The following is a 19,609-nucleotide window of genomic DNA, read 5'->3' as shown; positions in this document are numbered from 1 at the left end:
TTCAAGCATAATTTTATTCTGTGTGTGTGTGTGTGTGTGTATATATTATATATGTTTGCATAGTACATATATATATAATTTTTCATGCTTCACGTTTTTGACAGAGACCTTTGGGCACTGCATCCTAGTTCTGCTCAGCAACCAACCTGGACTTGCAGTTTCTACCCCTTGTTGGCAGTACTGTTCCTCGCCTACTGCTAAAACTTTGTTCTCTGACCAGTCTTTCCTGATTTTGTTGACCCCATCTTTACCACTCCTTGAGACACAACTGATAGCTCTGTTTTTTAATTCTTGAAGATCCTCTTCCTGCTCCTAGGCTGCTTCTCTTATGGCTTTTATTTCTTTGGCACTTGCCAATTGTTAAAGCTGATTGCCTATTCCAGTTCTTAGTCTCTCTTTCCTTTCCTCCACTCTGTATTCTAAGGTTGTACCTCGGCTTTTTGTCACTGTTAGGCAAATTGCTTGACTAATGTCCTTATTTCCTAGAAAACTGCCAGAACCACTTCCCCTCCTTCTAGTGGCTAAAAGTAGCATCTAATATCTTCCTTCTTCTAAGTCTTGAGTTAAGACTATTCGTTCCTTAAGCCATTTAGAGAACAGAGATGACTCATGGGCCCTGAGTTCAATCGCTGATCACATCTTTCCTGGTGTAGGTTAATACCTGGTTCCAGATCCTCAACTTGTCTCCCTGTAGGCCATACAAAAAGTAGATTCTGTTAATGTACCCTGGAGTTTGTGGAGGTAATCCCTAAAAGGCCTTTATTAGCACTAGGATCAAAGAGTCATTGGATATGCCCCTACCAAATGCAGACTTTTAACATTAGGTGAAAAACGTAAATTTTAAAATAAAATACCCACATTATTTATTACATAATAATAAAGGAGCCCATTAAAATATAGATCATTATTGTTAGCTGATTTATTATATTTTCATTCATTCTTAGCATTCCTTATTAGGTACCCAGTCTTTGTGCTACAAATTAAAAATACAGAAAAGTGTAATATATTGTTTGTACTTTTCTACTGTTTGATAATCATGAATTTTAACTTTGAGTTTTTATGTGAATTTTCTCTAAAACAATTTTGAAGTCATTTAATTAACCTAGAAGTTTGTACGCAGCTATTTAACCATCTAAAAATACTGTAATTATTCTGCTCACATATAGTATCACATTTATACTAAAACAATTTCATTAAAGAATGTGTAGGACCAGGTAGGGTGGATCATGCCTGTAATCCCAACACTTTGGGAGGCTGAGGTGGGAGGATCACTTGAGGCTGGGAGCTTGAGACCAGCCTGGGCAACATAGTGAGACCCCGTCTGTCTCAATTACTTCAAGAGTAGGATGAACAATTTTGGTAGGCAATGAAAAAGCACTGAGCTGACTGTGCCTTCTAGAGCTTAGTGTTGCAAATAATCTAGCATCTTTCTCTGAAATATTTGAACATATGGCAAAGGTGCTTAGTAATAGAGTGTTGAGAGAGATAGGTTGTATTTTCTTCTTATTTTTCCATCTCAATCACTATTGTGCCAAACTAACCTTGAAAATCTATTATATGTAAGTAGATAGTTGTATTTTTGATGGTTTAAATAAAATAGAAATAAGGGGATTGGCCTAGAGGACTCTCTGAATCCTTTTAGTCTCAATAATCTAGGTTCTTTTAGGATTTCATGATTTGATGTCTTCACGTGTTAGGATCAGTGTGTACATTATTCTCCTGTCATTATTAGGACTGCTTGAGCAAACAAAAGAATTTTTTAAATTATCAAACTCAAGTTTCCTTGGAGATACTGTCTTTTCCCATGCTATATTCAGGAGCCAGATGTCTGTCAGCCAGTTTGGGGCAAATTTGACAATATATTCCTTGCACAGTTTTGGAAATGCTACTATTGTGTGATGAATGAGGAGCTGAAACTAAGGGGAGCATGCTGCTTGTGTATTTTTTAAGTTTAAATAATAGGTTTACAAGCAAGGACAACTGATGTCCACTGGCCAGAATTCAAGTAATCTAATTACCACTGGCATCTGAATATGTAGAATTCTTTTGAGTATTAAGATTATGATTGCAAATGTATAATTATTCAATCAGGAAATTTGAAAAAAATTTTAAACATTAGTGTTTGTGAGCATTCTTTTGCGGTTATTTTTATTATTTTTTGAGAATTTTATTTAGTTTAAAAATCCTTATCCTGTAGCCATGTTGAAGTGCATTTTGGAAAACTTTTTAACATGCAGACTAACTCATTTAAAATGTTCCTGCCTTATTGCTAGAGCAGTCATATTCATAGAGACAGAAAGTAGAATGATGGGTGCCAGAGCTGAGATAAAAGGGCTGAGGGGGAAGTTAATATTTAATGGGTATAGAGTCTCAGTAAGGGAAGATGAAAAATTTCTGGAGATGGATGGTGGTGACGGTTGCAGAGCAGTGTAGATTTGCTTAGTGCTACAGAGCTGTACACTTAAGAAATGGTAGTGTGATATACTTTATGTTATGTATTTTTATCCACAGAGAAAAATGCTCCCTATTTAAATATATTTTCCTTTGCTAGGGCAAAATTATTAGAAAGTGAAGCAGTGAATGAGAACCTTCGAAAAAACTTGACAAGAGCCACAGCAAGAGCGCCATATTTCAGTGGATCATCAACTTTTTCTCCTACTATACTATCCTCAGACAAAGAAACCATTGAAATTATAGACCTAGCAAAGAAAGATTTAGAGAAGTTGAAAAGAAAAGAAAAGAGGAAGAAAAAAAGGTGGGATTATAAAATCACTGCTAAATGAATCTCTATTTCCTTTTCAGGGTATTTTAATTTGCAATTATAAAGAGCATACATAGTTTAATGAGTACCTTAGTATAGGAAATAAATCACTATGTTAGCTGAAACTACAACTGTATTTTTAATGGTTTATCTCTACTTATGTGTAAGAAAAATAGATTTAATTGTAATAATATGGTCATGAAATTTATTTAGACCATGACAATATAAAATTACTATTATAAATCATTTTATTATTTCTTCAAATAGCTGCTTTTGCATTCCATTCATTTTGCTTTTCGGCAAAGCTTGCTGTACCATTACAACTCAGTGTTTTCATTTTTTTCCCCATTTCCTAATACAATTAAGTAGTCTCATGGATATTTTCATCCCTGTCTAGATTAGTTTAAAGGCTAAACTAATCCATCAGAATGTCATGTAATGTCATTTGGTCTCTTAAATATTTTCTGCAGGGCTTCTAATTTGATTATGTGAAAATTATTTATGCTATTTCAGGCTTTTTGAATCTTCCAACAAGGAGTTACTCAGCTTTTCACCACTGTTCTAGGCTTTCTCTTTCTTGCATCCTGATACTTTGTTCCTCTGAAATCAACTGGGTGCAAAGGAGAGGAAGAAAATGAAAATTTAATCACTTGTAATGTGTAAGTGGTTAAATATTCATAAGTTCTTTACATGTTTACACACTGATTCTATTGTGCAGTCAGATTACTTACAGAGACTATATTTTGAGCATGCCAGTCAAATTAAATTTAAACATTTTTGGCTAGATATTCAAAAGGAAGCAAAATCATCTGATTTGCCACCTGGTTTGTTACAGGAGGAATGCTTTGTAGAACTGATGTAGACATTTAGACTACCTGCTGCTTTGCTCAGTTTATTTAGAAATGTATTTAGGCAGCCAGGCATTTCTTCCTGGAGCAGCCAGTTGATCAAAGTCATTGGAAGTTTAAATTCTTCAAATTAACTCTGCTTTGTGTTCTTGAGTTTAGAGAGAATAATTAAAACAAGGAATTATACATTATGATTAGTAGGCATTGCATTTGAAATTGCATTCTTGAGATATTAATGTCTTAGATGTTTTCATGGATCATTGATTATGGCAGCATTAAGAAATGTATAATGATTAGCTCTCCCCTTATGGAGGGCAATTAAAACTGAAATAATGATCATAGGATTATCGAAACTAGTGTTACCCAACTTACTGCTTGAATTAACTTGAGACTTTTGCACATGACTTATCACTGACTTGTAAAATCCTCTTCTGTAGTTGGTCAAAATGTCAAATGGTATGACTTGTTTTTAAAGATCTAGGTTATTTGTATTCATAAATAATAAGTAAGTATAAGCAAAGTTTTTTTTAAGGTCACAACTGATACTGCTTTTTCCTTTTGAGGTAAATTTAGAGATATTTCCTTAATCACTTGTTGAATATGACTAATGAAAAACAAATAAGGATCCCAATAGAAATCTAGGCTGTTTTTATCATTTTAATAGTGGTTGTGACTAATTCAGCGATTATGTAGTTGTGATAATTATTACAATAAAAATCATAGATGTTAATACTAATAAGAACTCACCAAACAACTGGATTTAAACATTAAAGCCTAAGTGAAGAAAATAATTCATTTCCTAACAAAAAAACACATAATTAGAGATAAACTATTTGTGAATGAGCCAGATAAGAAATGAAAGATAGCGGCTGGGCGCGGTGGCTCAAGCCTGTAATCCCAGCACTTTGGGAGGCCAAGATGGGCGGATCACGAGGTCAGGAGATCGAGACCATCCTGGCTAACACAGTGAAACCCCGTCTCTACTAAAAAAAAAAAAAATACAAAAAACTAGCCGAGCGCGGTGGCGGGCGCCTGTAGTCCCAGCTACTCGGGAGGCTGAGGCAGGAGAATGGCGTAAACCCGGGAGGCGGAGCTTGCAGTGAGCTGAGATCCGGCCACTGCACTCCAGCCTGGGTGACAGAGCAAGAAAGAAATGAAAGATAGCTTAGAATGAGAAAAACAAATTAATACTTTCTAAAAATTAATATACCTATAGAGTGCTATATGCAAACATTTTTAAGAGCATTTTCACACATGCTGTAGTGTACCTTTGTACACTGACACCTATATAATTTTATAAAACTGACACCTATATAATTTGTGAATCTAAAAAATTTTCTTGTGTACTATACCATATAGCTATAAACATTTTTAGAGCCAATTTATAAATTTTTGTTGCTACATATAAGAATTTATAACATTTAATAGAATATGTCTTACCATACTATAATCAAAATTTTTTTGAATTAGAAAATGAAAACCAATCCTGTTTTACTTAGTTTGATAAAGCATTTTGTTCATCACACTTGGATCCCAATAACTTTTAATTGTATGTCAATTTCTATTTTTAAAATGTAGCTAAGCCCTCATTTAGCCAAAGGATTCCCTACAAGTTGAAAAAAACCAGCATGCAATGTACCTAGAGTTCCAGAAATGTTTAGAAGGACAACAGATTTACTAAAGTGCTCAGTCTTCCACAGGAGCTCCTTGGAAGTGATAGCTCCTGTTTAGATGCATTGATTCTGATTGAGTTGCATTCCATGCTTCATGTTTATCTATTTTATCTGTCAGAGAGTGCATTGCAAAATGTGGGTCTGCCTCAACCTTACACATACAGGAGGTTCAGTTAAAAATTAATTGAAACTTTGGCCTGATTTTTCTCTAGCAAGCATTGTAAATACCTGGTGTCCAAATTTCCCAGCTCACTCACATAAGATGATTTCTGCCCGTTTTATAATATGGTAAGAATAATTCAGAAGGGGGCAAGAAAAGGCAAGACAGGGGAAAGAACCTTCTTTCCCTGTCATAGGTGTAGGCCAGTCTTTGGGGGAACAATGGGAATTTCTGCTTTAGCCATTCGTTCTTACTAACCTTCCTGTGTCCCCATGCTACCTTGATCCATTCCTCTCTTATGCGGTCCAGTTCTCATGTAATTCTGCCCTACCCCGAAGTGCTCCCAATTTCAAAATTATCTACTTTCTTCTCTGATTTCCTTAAATTCAAACTCTGGAACAAAGCCGTTTGACTAAAGGAATTCATACCAGTGGAAATGACTGATAACCAACAAGCTTCCTTTGTAGGGGTGTTTGTAATTTTTAAAGAGGATACATTAATCCATACAACAAAATATGTTAGACAGCATAATCTAATGCAAAAAGATAGAGTAGGAAAGAATTTTTTTTTTTTTTTACCTTCTTGTGGCTATGAGTTTCTAAAACCTGACTGGGGCTTGCTTAACCTTTGGATTCAGCTATTCTAAGCTGTCCTGGCTTCTATAGCTGCCTCCTTTCCTTGTCACTGAATTCACAAACTCTTTGGAAGCTCTGTGTCTTTTAATTTATTGTTTTGTGTTGTCGATTCTTGGTTGCCGTGGCTACAAGGCCTCTGACAATGTAAGAGTTGATAGGAAGAGTGGTAACTGGATCATTTTAATGCCAGAAGCTGCATTTGTGTTTAAGAAGGATGCCACAAATGCTGTCTTCTGCATCAGTCTTTATCAGAACTATAACTAATAGCTAATATGTAAGGTTTTAAGATTTGCTCTTCTACCTTCTTGTGCTTATTTTCTGTTGAGCTGTAGGTGTGCTTATTTTCTGTTGAGCTGTATCCAGAGGTGTAGATAGTAAGAAAATAACAATTAAACTATGTTGAGTATCTTTCAGTTACACAAATGTTAGAATAGTTGGCAAGAATTGTCATTCTCTTTCTTTAACTGTAGAAGAAACATTGTAGGGGAACTAAGTGAAGTAAAAACTGAACTCCTTTAAGTTACAGAGAGGTGTTAGATTATTAGTTTATTTCTCTGTCCCTCCATTGTCTTTTTGAACCATTGATTGTAATGGTTTTTAAAAAGGCAATTTAGGAGGTGTCTAAAATGTATGTACTTGCTAGCTCATGTCAGCTTTATATTTTAATATAGCTTTCTTGTATAAGCTAACAAAAGTCTCTATATTGAAAATAGAAAATCTGGGTTCTTCATGAGGAAACCACATTCTCTGAGCCATTGTAGCTCATTATCACTAGTATAGGCCTAGAGTAGACATAAAAGTTTTTTGAATTTTTTATGTATGTGGATGAAGAAGATTTACCATTCACACATTAAATCCCATATTTTTGGATATCTAGCTTTAAATGACTTGCAACATAAAAAACTTCACTCATCGATCAGACTGCACTGATTTGCATTTAGTGGTGTTTGGTTGAAACTCGAGAAACAGATTTCTTAGGCAGTGGCTTTACTTTGCTTTTTCTAATCACTATACTGGACCGTTTGATTACTGTATATTACTTTGTAGACTGTTTCTCAGAAAGATTGCTAGTCTTGTCTGATAATGGCGGCATGTAAGTTAATGCAAAAACAATCACAGACCAGTAAATAAGAATCACATGGGAGCACGTATATTATGAAATTAAAATGAAAAGAACTGGCTTGATAAAATAACTCATACCTCTGATTCAGTCTCTTCATTTTAAAATATTAATAATTCTGAAAAATATTTTCTGAAAAATATTCTGGGCAGAAGTGTTCTATATCAAAATTGCCATATACTTAATCAGAGCCTAGCACATCTGTCTTTTTTTCTACATGACAAATATTGGTATACAGTACATTCCACTGAGTAAAGATCTCTAAGTTTTAATATTGAATATTCTTTGTCTTTAAAACCCTGTACACATGGTATTTCTTAAATGTTTCTGGTTAAAAAACAATCTTACTAATGGAAAGTACTACAGTTCTCCCCATCTCTTTTTTTTTTTTTGCCTCTATTGCTTTATAGATATGCTCTTTCAGTAGTTTATAATAATTAGTAAACTCTTTAATCCCAATGTGAAATTTTATTTTCAAGTAATAAAATTACAGTTTTTCCCAGATATCATAACAACCATATTCATTTGCCTGCAATACCATTTCATGTATAACTTTGAAATCAGTTTTTTTTTTTTTTTTTAGATTTAGTGATTTTCATATGTAGTATATTACAACAGAAAGTATGTTTTCAAAAGCAGTATCCTAGAATTTAGTATTAGTGGTATTTTCATATTATGGTATAAAGGCATTACTTGGTGAATTCTTTTAATGATGTCATTAAAAATTCTTCTGTAAACGCTTGAAAGAAAGAATATATTATTGAAAGTGGTCTTTTTTGGGGGAAGCTGAGTAAATTGACCCACTTCAGACTAAAAAAAGGCATCCGAGCATGCCTAATCCTTATCAACTTTTATAAATTGAGACTCTACATTTTGCTGCTACATAATTTCAACTGATAGTCTATATACTCTTCTTAGATATATTGCTGCTTGATTTTCTACTTACTTTTTATTCATACAAATGTATTGCCTTTTTACTGTGTATTGTCCTTTGATGATATCTTTTAAAATTTATTTTAAAGTCTTCAAGCTCATGTATCATTTTTACCTTCTTATCACTTTCGCTTTTTACTGTCTGGTTTGTCCTTCATTGGCTTGGCCTTCCAATACTGTGCCTCGTGATTTTGAAGGCTACAGAAACTTGAGGAAAGCAATCGAGAAGAAAGAAGGTTGGAATATTTCCCAGGTTTTTTATTAAAATGTTTAAATACTGAGTTGCCATTCACAAGGAAATGTGTTATAGTATTATAGATTGTTTCAGACTAGATAAGCTGGGGTGCTCCTAAAAGTAATGCTGACTTTATAAAACTAACAAGAACACTGTAATACATTTTTAAGAAAGTACTTTTTAAGAATAAAATCTTCACTAGATACTTGAATTAAAATTCAGGCAGTTTCATGTGATTACAGAATAAACTATGATAATTATGATGATGACTTACCTTTTGTAGGGTAAAAATAGCCCTAAAACCCCTGCCATTTGATTTATTTAAAAAAGAAAAAACAACAGTAATTATTTGTCCTACGGAAACTTGTGAGCAGAATGGAAATTGACATTTTGTTGTAGCACATGCTGAGTCATGGGTGGGCTTCTGTCTCTCTCTTCTTTATTTAATATAATCTTTACTGGAAAAAAACCATTAAAATGACAACAAACAAAAGGAAACTGTGGCCTGATTACAAATAAGATTTATAAGACATTCTTAAGGTTGAAATAGAAAAATAATTTTTGCTTTTAAAATGTATTTGAAGTGGACATCAAAAACAGAATAGTTGCTTTTTTCATTGGAAACGAGCAAAATTTAGAATCATATTCTTGATTTGCATTTTACTGATTCAGAATTAGGATTATTTAACCAAGAATCAAGTGGTATTTTCCTTATCAGAACTGTTCTTCATAGATTTTCCTAAACAAGTCTCTAGATTACGGTCAAAATGATTAAGAAAACATACTAGTTTCAAGGTAATATTTAACTGTTTTGGAAGCCCTACTTTAGAAATTCATCTTTTACTTAAGAACTTGAGAACTTATACTATGCAATTAGTTAAATGAATATCTTACTTTAAATATCTTAAAGTTTAAAGTGTTTTTCTTTAAATTATAATGTATATTTTATAATTATATTTAGTATGTTATATAGTATTCTAAAGTTTTTATACTTATATGCCATAAGTACATAGGTTCTTTAAAGTATTCTGTACTTAGGCTATAATTTTAATTTTTTTATCGGTCATACCCTAACTCACCTAAGCAATACATATTTAGGACAACATGTTTATTACTGGAGTTAAATTAAGGTATTAAAATTGTGAAATTTCTTCTATTCTGAAAGGTCAAAATAAGATGCATCATTAAAGTTGTGTGTAGAAGCATTTAATCACCATAAAATATTCAAGTCCTTTAAATGTACTCAGTGAAAGGAGTTTACTTCCATCTTTACATAATCCCTGAAGGATAGCAAAAGCAGAGTGGTTTGGTGGTTACAGAACAATGTCTCAAACATAGTCGTGTGTACAGATCTCCTAGGGATTTTGATAAAATGCAGATTCTGATTCAGTAGGGCCGAGGTGGAGCCTGAGCTTCTGCATAAGTAATAAGCTCCCAGGTGATGGAGATGCTTCCAGTCTGTGAACTGAACTTTGAAATGATCTGGGAGTCAGGATAACTGGTTTTAGTCCTCTTGAGGGGATTAACTTCTCCAGGCCACAGTTCCCTTTTTGTTTGTCAAATGAAGGGGTTAATTGCTAATTCCAGCTCCCAAGCTTCTGATTCTATATAAAGTACTAATTTAAGTATCTTCCATTGCTACTTAGATACTTATTTTAGGTATCAATTTGCCTCGTTTTACTGAGGAAGACTTGAATATTTGAGGTATAAAAATTATAACTATCAACTTGTATTTTAAAAGCTTAAGCCTTTAAATTAATAATGTAAAGTTATGACTGCTGATTTTTCTGCATCAGAAGTGGCATGAATGACTTACAATATAGGAGTTAATGTAGACGTAAAGATAGCATTTGTTTAACTGGGTATCAGTGACTTGGAGTGGGGAGTAGAAGGATATGTTGAGTCAAATGTTTGGAGTAAGGAGGTTGTATGGCTGTAAACTTAAGTATAATGCGATTTGATTGTAACTTGAAGTAATACAAGAACAGAGAATAATGAAAACTGTATTCTGTAACAGTCACAGGTGAGAAAGGGAGACTGCCCAGGAGAGGGAATTGGGAAACCTGCTGGAAGATGTCTCCCTAATAAATTGTCCTTTCCTAGCCCTACACCTTAGACCTAGACCTCAAGTATAGCACTGTTTGAGTACATGCTGCTGGCCTTTTAATTGATGATGGATGAAAGGGGAATTTCTTTCTAGATTTTCAGCTTAAACTGCATGATGGTGGAAAATCAGCAGTCCTAGTATATTATAAGCAACCTAAGAGAGGCATTTAGTGTATCACACAAAATTATTTCTTGTTTATCATAAAAGTTCTTTCTAGGTGGTTCCTAGTTTTCTTCAAGCTCATTTTTTCTCCATGCAAATGATTTAACAGCACTCATGGATCCCTGTTACAATTTACTTCATTCATTTCCAGTTGAGACTGTTATATTGGTACTCCTACTTGTAATTTCTTCTCTCGCCATATATATGCTGTCTCTCATGCATCTTTATGCATTTTTCAAACTGTACCATTGTACTCCAACCGAGCTAGTACATGAGACACATAGGCATGTTCAAACAGAGGTGCTTATGTGTAGTCACAGGGATTGATTTATTTAACAAACCACTTACTTCACATTCATTATGTGCCAGGCCTTGGGTACTAGGGATATAATGTGGAGGCCAACAGACATGATCCCTTCCCTTAGGAAGCTGACTGCCTAGTGAGAAATACAGACACTAAATAAATAATAACATAAACATAAATGACAAACTCTGAAAAGTACTTACAAGGGAAAAGTATTTATATTCATAGTGCTCAGTACAAAAATATCTCTGGAAATAGAAACCTAGAGTTAATCATTAAAGTTATAGTTATAATAGGGCCTAAATGAGATTAAGTTTTTAGCCTAAAAGCTAAAAATCAATCCATATATTAGGGAAATTATTTAATATAGAAGAATATATGAAAAAACAATAGATGTTATTAAGCTATTCTGATAAAGTTTTTTTTCTAGAGGAATTTTACGTGGAGAATATTGTATTCTTTGAGTATTTTATTTGTTTATTTATTTTTTAAATTTATTTTAATTAACTAATTTATTTATTTTTGAGACAGAGTCTTGCTCTGTTGCCCGGGCTAGAGTGCAGTGGCATGATCTCGCCTCACTGCAACCTCCACCTCCCGGGTTCAAGCGATTCTTCTGCCCCAGCCTCCTTAGTAGCTGGGATTACAGGTATGCACCACTATACCCGGCTGATTTGTATTTTTAGGAGAGACGGGGTTTCACCATGTTGGCCAGGCTGGACTCAAACGCCTGACCTCGTGATCCACCTGCCTCGGCCTCTCAAAGTGCTTTTTAATGATTTTAAAATGCTACTATAGCACAAAAGGAAATAGTTCATATACAGATTCATTTAAAGTTTACTTTCTTAATGTTATTTAGCTTAATTAAATATGTGAGTCTAGTGATCAGTAGTGTACTTTCTGTGCATAGTTGATTGCTAAACCCACAAAGAATTAGAGTTATTTGGGTATACAAAACTTCTCTCTTTTCCTCAGGACCACCAGGGCTGAATTAATTTAGCTATAATCATTCCCTGATATGTGTGTAGTTATGGTTGTAGGTACTAGGTAACTGAAGAGGAGAGCTTCCACTTATAAGGTGAATCTTGTGGCAGACCCTGAAATTTTCTATTCAATCAAAGGGCAGCCTGAACATTAGACAGTTTTTGATATGCAAAGACCCATTGTGTGAGACCATAATGAGAAGTGGCCTTGTGCTGTATGGGCTGCCTAAGAAAAAAGAGCCTGTACCACTACCTGAAGGAGACCTGAACACACTGATGGATGTAGCTAGTGTAGACAAGCTTACTGTGGGCAGATTTAATCTGGAACTTTAAATTTACTCTTAAATGTATTAGGACATCAATAAAAATGTAGTTTTTTATATCTTTATATTAATATGAGATGTTTTTGTATCCAAATGAGAAAACAAAAATGTTTAATTTCTTTTGAATTTAAGTTGCCTTACATTCCAGTTAATTGACTGCTACTGTGACTAGTTCTTAGGGGTGTCGAGGTCTCGTGCTTTCAGGCATAATCTATTCCTCAGTGTTTTCTGAAAATAAGCTTTTCTCCAGTGATATAAATCATTACACTATTGACTGATTGGCAATTTCCATTTTTCTCTGAAGCATCAGGCAGAATAGCTATGCTCATTTAAGTGACCAACATTTAAAGTTTGTTTTCACAAATCATTGATGGCTTTTAAAAATCTGAGAGAAAAAAAGTGAATACTTTTCCTTTCTGTTCTAACGCCATACCCTTATGTTCCTTTTTTTAGTGTGGCTGGTAAAGAGGATAATACAGACACTGATCAAGAGAAGAAAGAAGAAAAGGGTGCTTCAGAAAGAGAAAACAATGAATTAGAAGTGGTAAGTATGAAAGAATGAACTTGTCAGTTTTAGTCACCAGGTTTGGTTGTTCTTGGTTGCTGATAACTTACTAACTTAATTGTAGAAAAGTGAACTGCTTATGATGCATTCTGTTCAATCTGTTTCTTTGAAGATATTTCTTCAGAAATATGAGCTTTAAAATATTGACAACTCTCAATCTTATGTATTGTGAAAGCATTGTGTTGGGGAGGCAAGGGTAGAATACTATGAGAGATGAAATACTTTTTGGTTTAAGAGAAAATTATTATGTAATAACCTTAACATCTTGGAAGGATTTTTATACTGATGAAAAGTGAATTTTTTTATGTTTCTGTATTTTGTACTCCAGCAGCCTCTCTCAATGAGGGAATCAGTTTGTTTTGTCAGTATTTTGCTATTAATTTTCACAAATCACATTTTAGGAAGAAAGTCAAGAAGTGAGTGATCATGAGGATGAAGAAGAGGAGGAGGAGGAGGAGGAAGATGACATTGAAGGTGGTGAAAGTTCTGATGAATCAGATTCTGAATCAGATGAAAAAGGTACTTGCCATTTGGTATAAGGGCAAAAATTCATTTTGGGAAGTTGTTTAAACCATGACAGAAAACTCTTAACATTCTCCATTTCATACTTGATGAAAGCAACTTTTGTGACTACTGACCTACATTAGCCTTCCAAGGCTTATGTGCTAAACAAATGAGTTACTTCTCTTGCTGGATGTAGTCATTGTGTGATTTCCATTCTTGCTGAGTACAAATAGCACTGTCCTTGATCAAAGTGACCACTCTTTATCTCATTCACCTTTTGGTTTTTGGTTTATCCAGGAAACTTTTCTAATGACTACTCAGTGAATAAAAATACCTAGTTGATGGTTTTTATGCTCTTGCTTGAAAGCTAGAATTCTGATATTTTGACCTAGTACCAGGATTTTTATTTTCTTCTTTTATAAATAGCCAATTATCAAGCAGACTTGGCAAACATTACTTGTGAAATTGCAATTAAGCAAAAGCTGATTGATGAACTAGAAAACAGCCAGAAAAGACTGCAGACTCTGAAAAAGCAGTATGAAGAGAAGCTAATGATGCTGCAACATAAAATTCGGGACACTCAGCTTGAAAGAGACCAGGTGCTTCAAAACTTAGGTAAGAATTATATTTAATTCAAATGAAAGTTCAAGCTGAATCTTCAAAATGGGTTTTTTATCTTTTCCTGTAGAAGAAAAAAATGATAGAAGCCATATTAAACCTAAAAAAGGTTGTTTGTTTTGTTTTTGCAAGTCTCAGTTTGTGTCTTTTATTTAAAAGTTATATGTAGCTTGTAAATACTTTCTGACCAGATTATATGTTAATTTGTCTCATAATGTTAAATATTGTTATTTATTTTATTTTTTCATACCGATATCTGCCTGGGCTGTTTACTCACTTTATACAAATTTATGGTTGTTTTAATGTTTTGATTTATGTTGGGTACATTTTAACGTAACATATTAATGAATAAGCTTCAATAATCATTAAACAGGTTAAGAGTAGATAATAAAGAGAGAATGATTGAAAGACACCCTAGTCTTCTGAGATGTGAGTGTTTGGAAAGTAGCTCTTGTCTTTGGATATGGACTGTAAATCTGTGAAATAAAAATCTGTGTCTCACAAAAAACATGTAACAATATCCTGTGGTCATTTAGGCTCAGTAGAATCTTACTCAGAAGAAAAAGCAAAAAAAGTTAGGTCTGAATATGAAAAGAAACTCCAAGCCATGAATAAAGAACTGCAGAGGCTTCAAGCAGCTCAAAAAGAACATGCAAGGTTGCTTAAAAATCAGTCTCAGTATGAAAAGCAATTGAAGAAATTGCAGCAGGATGTGATGGAAATGAAAAAAACAAAGGTATTGATTGTTTTTTCCATTAATGTTTGATGTTCAGTATGATTTTGCAATTGGGACAAAAAATAAACAACTATTGTGGTTCTTTCCATATTCGATAAAGGTAACCCAATCTTACAAATGATGTACTTTCCTTTGGCAATTAGAATTTGTTTCTAGTCATTCCTCATCAAAGCCTTTCTTCAAGAGTAGCTGAAAATCATGTGCTCATCAGGGCTTCTTAGACATTGATGGATATTTCTTCTCTTACAACTCTTACGCAAGCTTAACAAAAACATAAAATATTTCAAATATGCAAGAAAGCATAGATAATAACATAACAAACACTGTATCCACAATCTAGTTTAAAATATTAAGCATTACAGATACACAGTAAGCCTTCTGTTTATCTCTTCCTGATCATATTCCCCATTCTCTAATAGCTAATAACTGTCTTACATTTAGTGTTTATCATTCCTATACATAGAAAAGCACTAATTTTCTTCCCCTGTCCAAAGAGAGTATGCAAATCCTGATCTGTTATCTGTTTTTGTTGAGAAATCAATTATTCTTTACGTCTATCATGAAAGTCATTGTAGTTTTCTTAAAATAGCAATAAAATAGCAAATATGGAAGTGATTTAGATAGTATAACCATGCATCACTTAATGATGGTACGTTCTGAGAAATGCATTTTTAGGTGATTGTCAAACATAGAGTGTACTTACACAAACCTCGATGGTATAGCCTACTACACACCTAGGCTACATGGTAGAGCCTATTGCTCCTGGGCTACAAACCTGTACAGCATGTTACTATACTGAATACTCTAGGCAATTTTAACACAATGCTAAATATTTGTGTATCCAAACATATCTAAACATAGAAAAGGTATTGTAAAAAATACAATATAAAAGATAAAAAATGGTACACTTTTTTTTTTTTTTTTTTTTTGAGAGGGAGTCTCACTCTATCGCCTCCCAGGTTCAAGCAGTTCTCCTTTCTCAGCCTCCCAAATAGCTGGGACTACAGGTGCACACCACCATGCCCAGCTAATTTTTGCCTTTTTAGTAGAGACAGGATGTCACCATATTGGTCAGGCTGATCTCAAACTCCTGACCTCAGCTGATCCACCTATTTCAACCTACCAAAGTGCTGGGATTAAAGACATGAGCCACTGTGCCCAGCCAAAAGTTGTACACTTTTATAAGCATACCTGATTTTACTGTGATTTGCTTTATTGACCTTTGCTGATATTGCATTTTTTACAAATTGAATGTTTGTGGCAACCCTGCCTTGAGGATGTCTGCTGCTGCTATTTTTCCTACAAGCATTTGCTCACTTCGTGTCTCTGTCAGTATTTTCTTTTTAACAATTAAGTTTTTTGATTAAGGCATGCAAACTATTTTTTTAAACACGCTGCTATTGCACATCCAATAGACTACTATATAGTATAAACATAACTTTATATGCACCAGGAAAGCAAATAAATTTGTGTGACTTGCTTTAATGTGAATTCACCTTTTTGCGGTGCTCTGGAACCACACTTTCAGGGTCTCCAAGGTGTGCCTGTAAGGTGTGCACTTACCATGAAGGGAGTTCGCAGGACTATAAGTTGCTCTGGGTGAGTCAATGAGTGAATGGTAAATGAACGTGAAGTCCTAGGACATAGCTATACACTGCTGTGGACTTTATCAATACTGTATACACTTAAGCTACACTAAATTTATTTTAAAAACTCTCTTCAGTGATAAACTAACCTTGGCTTACTGTAATTTTTTTGTACTTTATAAATATTTTAAGTTAAAAAAAACTTTTTGACTCTTTTAAAATATCACATAGTTTAAAACACAAAATGCATTTTATAGCCGAAAAAAAATATTTTTTCTTTATATCATCATTCTGTAAGCTTTTATCCATTTAAAATTTTTATATTTTTTACTTTTTGAACTTTTTTGTTAAAACTAAAACACAAACACGCACAATAGCCTAGGCCTATGCAGAGTGAGGATTATCAGTATCACCGTCTTCAGCTCCCCATCTTGTCTCACTGGAAGGCCTTCAGGAGCATTAACACATGTAGAGCTGTCATCTCCTATGATAAAAATGCCTTCTTCTTAAATATCTTCTCAAGGACTTGCCTGAGGCTGCTTTATAGTTATCTTTTTTTTCATAAGTCTAAAACAACTATAAAAAGTATAATATAGTAAATACATAAACCAATAGCATAGTCATTTATTATCTTTATCAGGTATTATGGACTATACATAATTGTGTGGACTATACTTAATATGACTTGCAGCACGGTAGGGTTGTTTATACCAGTACTACTGCAAATGGGCGTAGTGCTTTGTACTGTGACATTATGACATTATTACATCAATAGGCAATAGGAATTTTTTAGCTCCACTATAATCTTATGAAACCACTGTCTTAAATGTGGTTCATTGTTGAGTTAAATGTTGTTATGAGGCACATAACTATCATTAGATTATTATGTTGTGTAGTTGCTAATAACAACAGTAGCTAAAAATTAATAAGTGCTTTATTAACTTGTTGAGAATTCAAGTGCCAGGTACTGTTAATACACTGTGTGGGTATTAACTGGTTGAGTTCTCACAAAAATCCAATGCTATGGAAATATTATTTCCATTTTATAGATGAGCAAACCAAAGCCTAGAGAGCCTAGAGAGGTAAAGTAATTCGATCAAGGTCACACAGCTACTGATAGTAAGGTAAGTATTAAGATTTCAAGTTGCAGAACAACTGAATATTGAATACAAAAAGTATAGAATACTAAGCAAATAAAAATGTATTAGAAACAGAAATATATGAATCTCACAGAAATAAGAATTGCCCATTTTAAATGTGCAGTAAAACTGCATGTTTCCATGTTAAGTATTCGGAATTCTAAGAACTTCCATATATGTGCTTGATTTAATGAATGCTGTGACAGAGTAATTTCAATAGATGTATATACCTGATTGATTAGGTTCGCCTAATGAAGCAAATGAAAGAAGAACAAGAGAAAGCCAGACTGACTGAGTCTAGAAGAAACAGAGAGATTGCTCAGTTGAAAAAGGATCAACGTAAAAGAGATGTAAGTGGATTTTAACTCTCAGTTATGTAAGAAAATTGTACATTGAAAAAGATGGTTTAATAAATGGAAAAATTTCTGGTAACCCTAACTACTAATTGCAGGTTAAGGAAAATAGATGAGCATACATATTATAAAATGTCATTTATTACAATATGTGGATTATGGTAATTCAGTATAAGAGTTCATAAAAAACACTGTAATATTATATATTTTATTTGAGGCTTATTTTCCAGATGATGCCATAGAAGTAAATGGCAAGAATGACTGGTTATCTCTAGGATGACCAAGGAACTAGTTGCAGTATTTTGTAAGATAGCAAGTTTAGGATGGTTCTGAAGAATGTTTTATCACTAGAAGTACTTATAAATAATCCTAGAGTAACAACCAGCCCTTATTAGAAGAGGCTTTTCTAAGGACTATCAAAATTTTTGTATCCTTTGACTCAAGATTCTACTTCCATGAATTTAGATGAAGAAAATAATCTAAAATAAGTAAAAATACTATGCATCGAAATCTTCACTTTAGAATTCTTTGTAATTGTGAAAAAAGTAAAAACCACCAAATCCCTGACAATGGGAGGAATGGTTAAAGGAATTATGGTACATTCCATTTATATTTTGAAACTGTATGCTTATCTGAAAAATGACCACACATTAAGTGTAAAGCATGGTCATCTTACAAATAAATGTATGCTTGATTTCAATGAGAGAAAATTCAAAGGATGCATCTCAACATGCTAACTGTAGTTGTGTTAGAGTTATAAGTTATGGTTGACTTTTTTTCTTCTTCTTTTCAAAATTTTGGCAATATGATTATTTCTTTTAGGTGAAAAATTATAGTTATGATTTTTTTTCTTAAAAGAAGAAGCGGGGTGCAGTGGCTCATGCCTATAATCCCAGCCAGCACTTTGAGAGACTAAAGCGGGAGGATTGCTTGAACCCAGGAGTTCTAGACTAGCCTGAACAACGACACAGCAAGTCTCCCTCTTTGAAAAAGAAGAGGCCTTCACTTTTTCCCTTATTATTGGTTAGGTTTCAGCCGTTATTCCTTTTTACTTGCTCAACTTTTCCTAAATCCTCCCTGGAGAAATATGAGCATAAAGCATATTTTAGAAATGGCAAGCTATTTTGGGATGTAACGAAGAAAGGGGACAGAGAAAAGGGAGAAATGAGGTAGAAAAGTGGATAGTGGATATTTTGGCCAGATGACTCCCCTATTTAGGTTATATTTATTTCTTTATTTCTTCTACTATGTCAGTGTATTTTAATAATCAGTGTATTTGTCATAGTTAATTCTTGGGCATTTAAAATTGTGTTTTTATCAATTTGTTCCTACTGAAATCAAGTAGAAGCACATTCTAACATATTACCTGTTCTTTTTTATTCTGTTATTGTTTTAAAAGTTGAGATATAATTCACATATCCTAAAATTTACCTTTTAAAGTATACAATTCATGTTTTTAGTGTATTCACGAAAGTGTGAATGATCACCACTCTCTAATTACAGAAAATTTTCATTACTCCAGGAAGATACACTATACCTACTGGTAGTCACTCAAAATTGCCCCTGGCCCCTGGCAGCCACTAATCTACATTTTGTCTCTGTGGACATTGCATATAAATGGAATCATACCAGATGTGGCCTTTTGTGTCTTGCCCTTTTTTTTTTTTTTTTTTTTTTTTTCTGAGACAGAGTCTTGCTTTGTCGCCCAGGCTGGAGTGCAATGCATGATCTTGTCTCACTCCAACCTCTGCCTCCCAGGTTCAAGCCATTCTCCTGCCTCAGCCTCCTGAGCAGCTGGGACTACAGGCATGCACCACCACACCTGACTACTTTTTGTATTTTTAGTAGAGATGTATTTTCATCA

At 33.8% G+C, this 19,609-nt stretch overlaps 1 protein-coding gene across 1 annotated transcript in view; it reads left to right on the top strand.

Moving 5' to 3' along the window:
* Positions 1–19,609, top strand: part of KIF21A (kinesin family member 21A) — a 164,898-nt gene that overhangs the window by 91,432 nt on the left and 53,857 nt on the right. The window contains exons 11-16 of the mRNA XM_023182833.2: positions 2,552–2,755; positions 12,698–12,788; positions 13,211–13,328; positions 13,740–13,928; positions 14,468–14,667; positions 17,635–17,742. Of these exons, the coding sequence (XP_023038601.1) occupies positions 2,552–2,755; positions 12,698–12,788; positions 13,211–13,328; positions 13,740–13,928; positions 14,468–14,667; positions 17,635–17,742 (910 nt within the window). The remainder of the gene's footprint in view (positions 1–2,551; positions 2,756–12,697; positions 12,789–13,210; positions 13,329–13,739; positions 13,929–14,467; positions 14,668–17,634; positions 17,743–19,609) is intronic.

This window comes from Piliocolobus tephrosceles, chromosome 10, assembly GCF_002776525.5.
Source record: "Piliocolobus tephrosceles isolate RC106 chromosome 10, ASM277652v3, whole genome shotgun sequence".
Classification (NCBI taxonomy): Eukaryota; Metazoa; Chordata; class Mammalia; order Primates; family Cercopithecidae; genus Piliocolobus; species Piliocolobus tephrosceles.
Note: the sequence above shows the minus strand (reverse complement) of the source record. Positions and strands in the feature narration are given on the sequence as shown.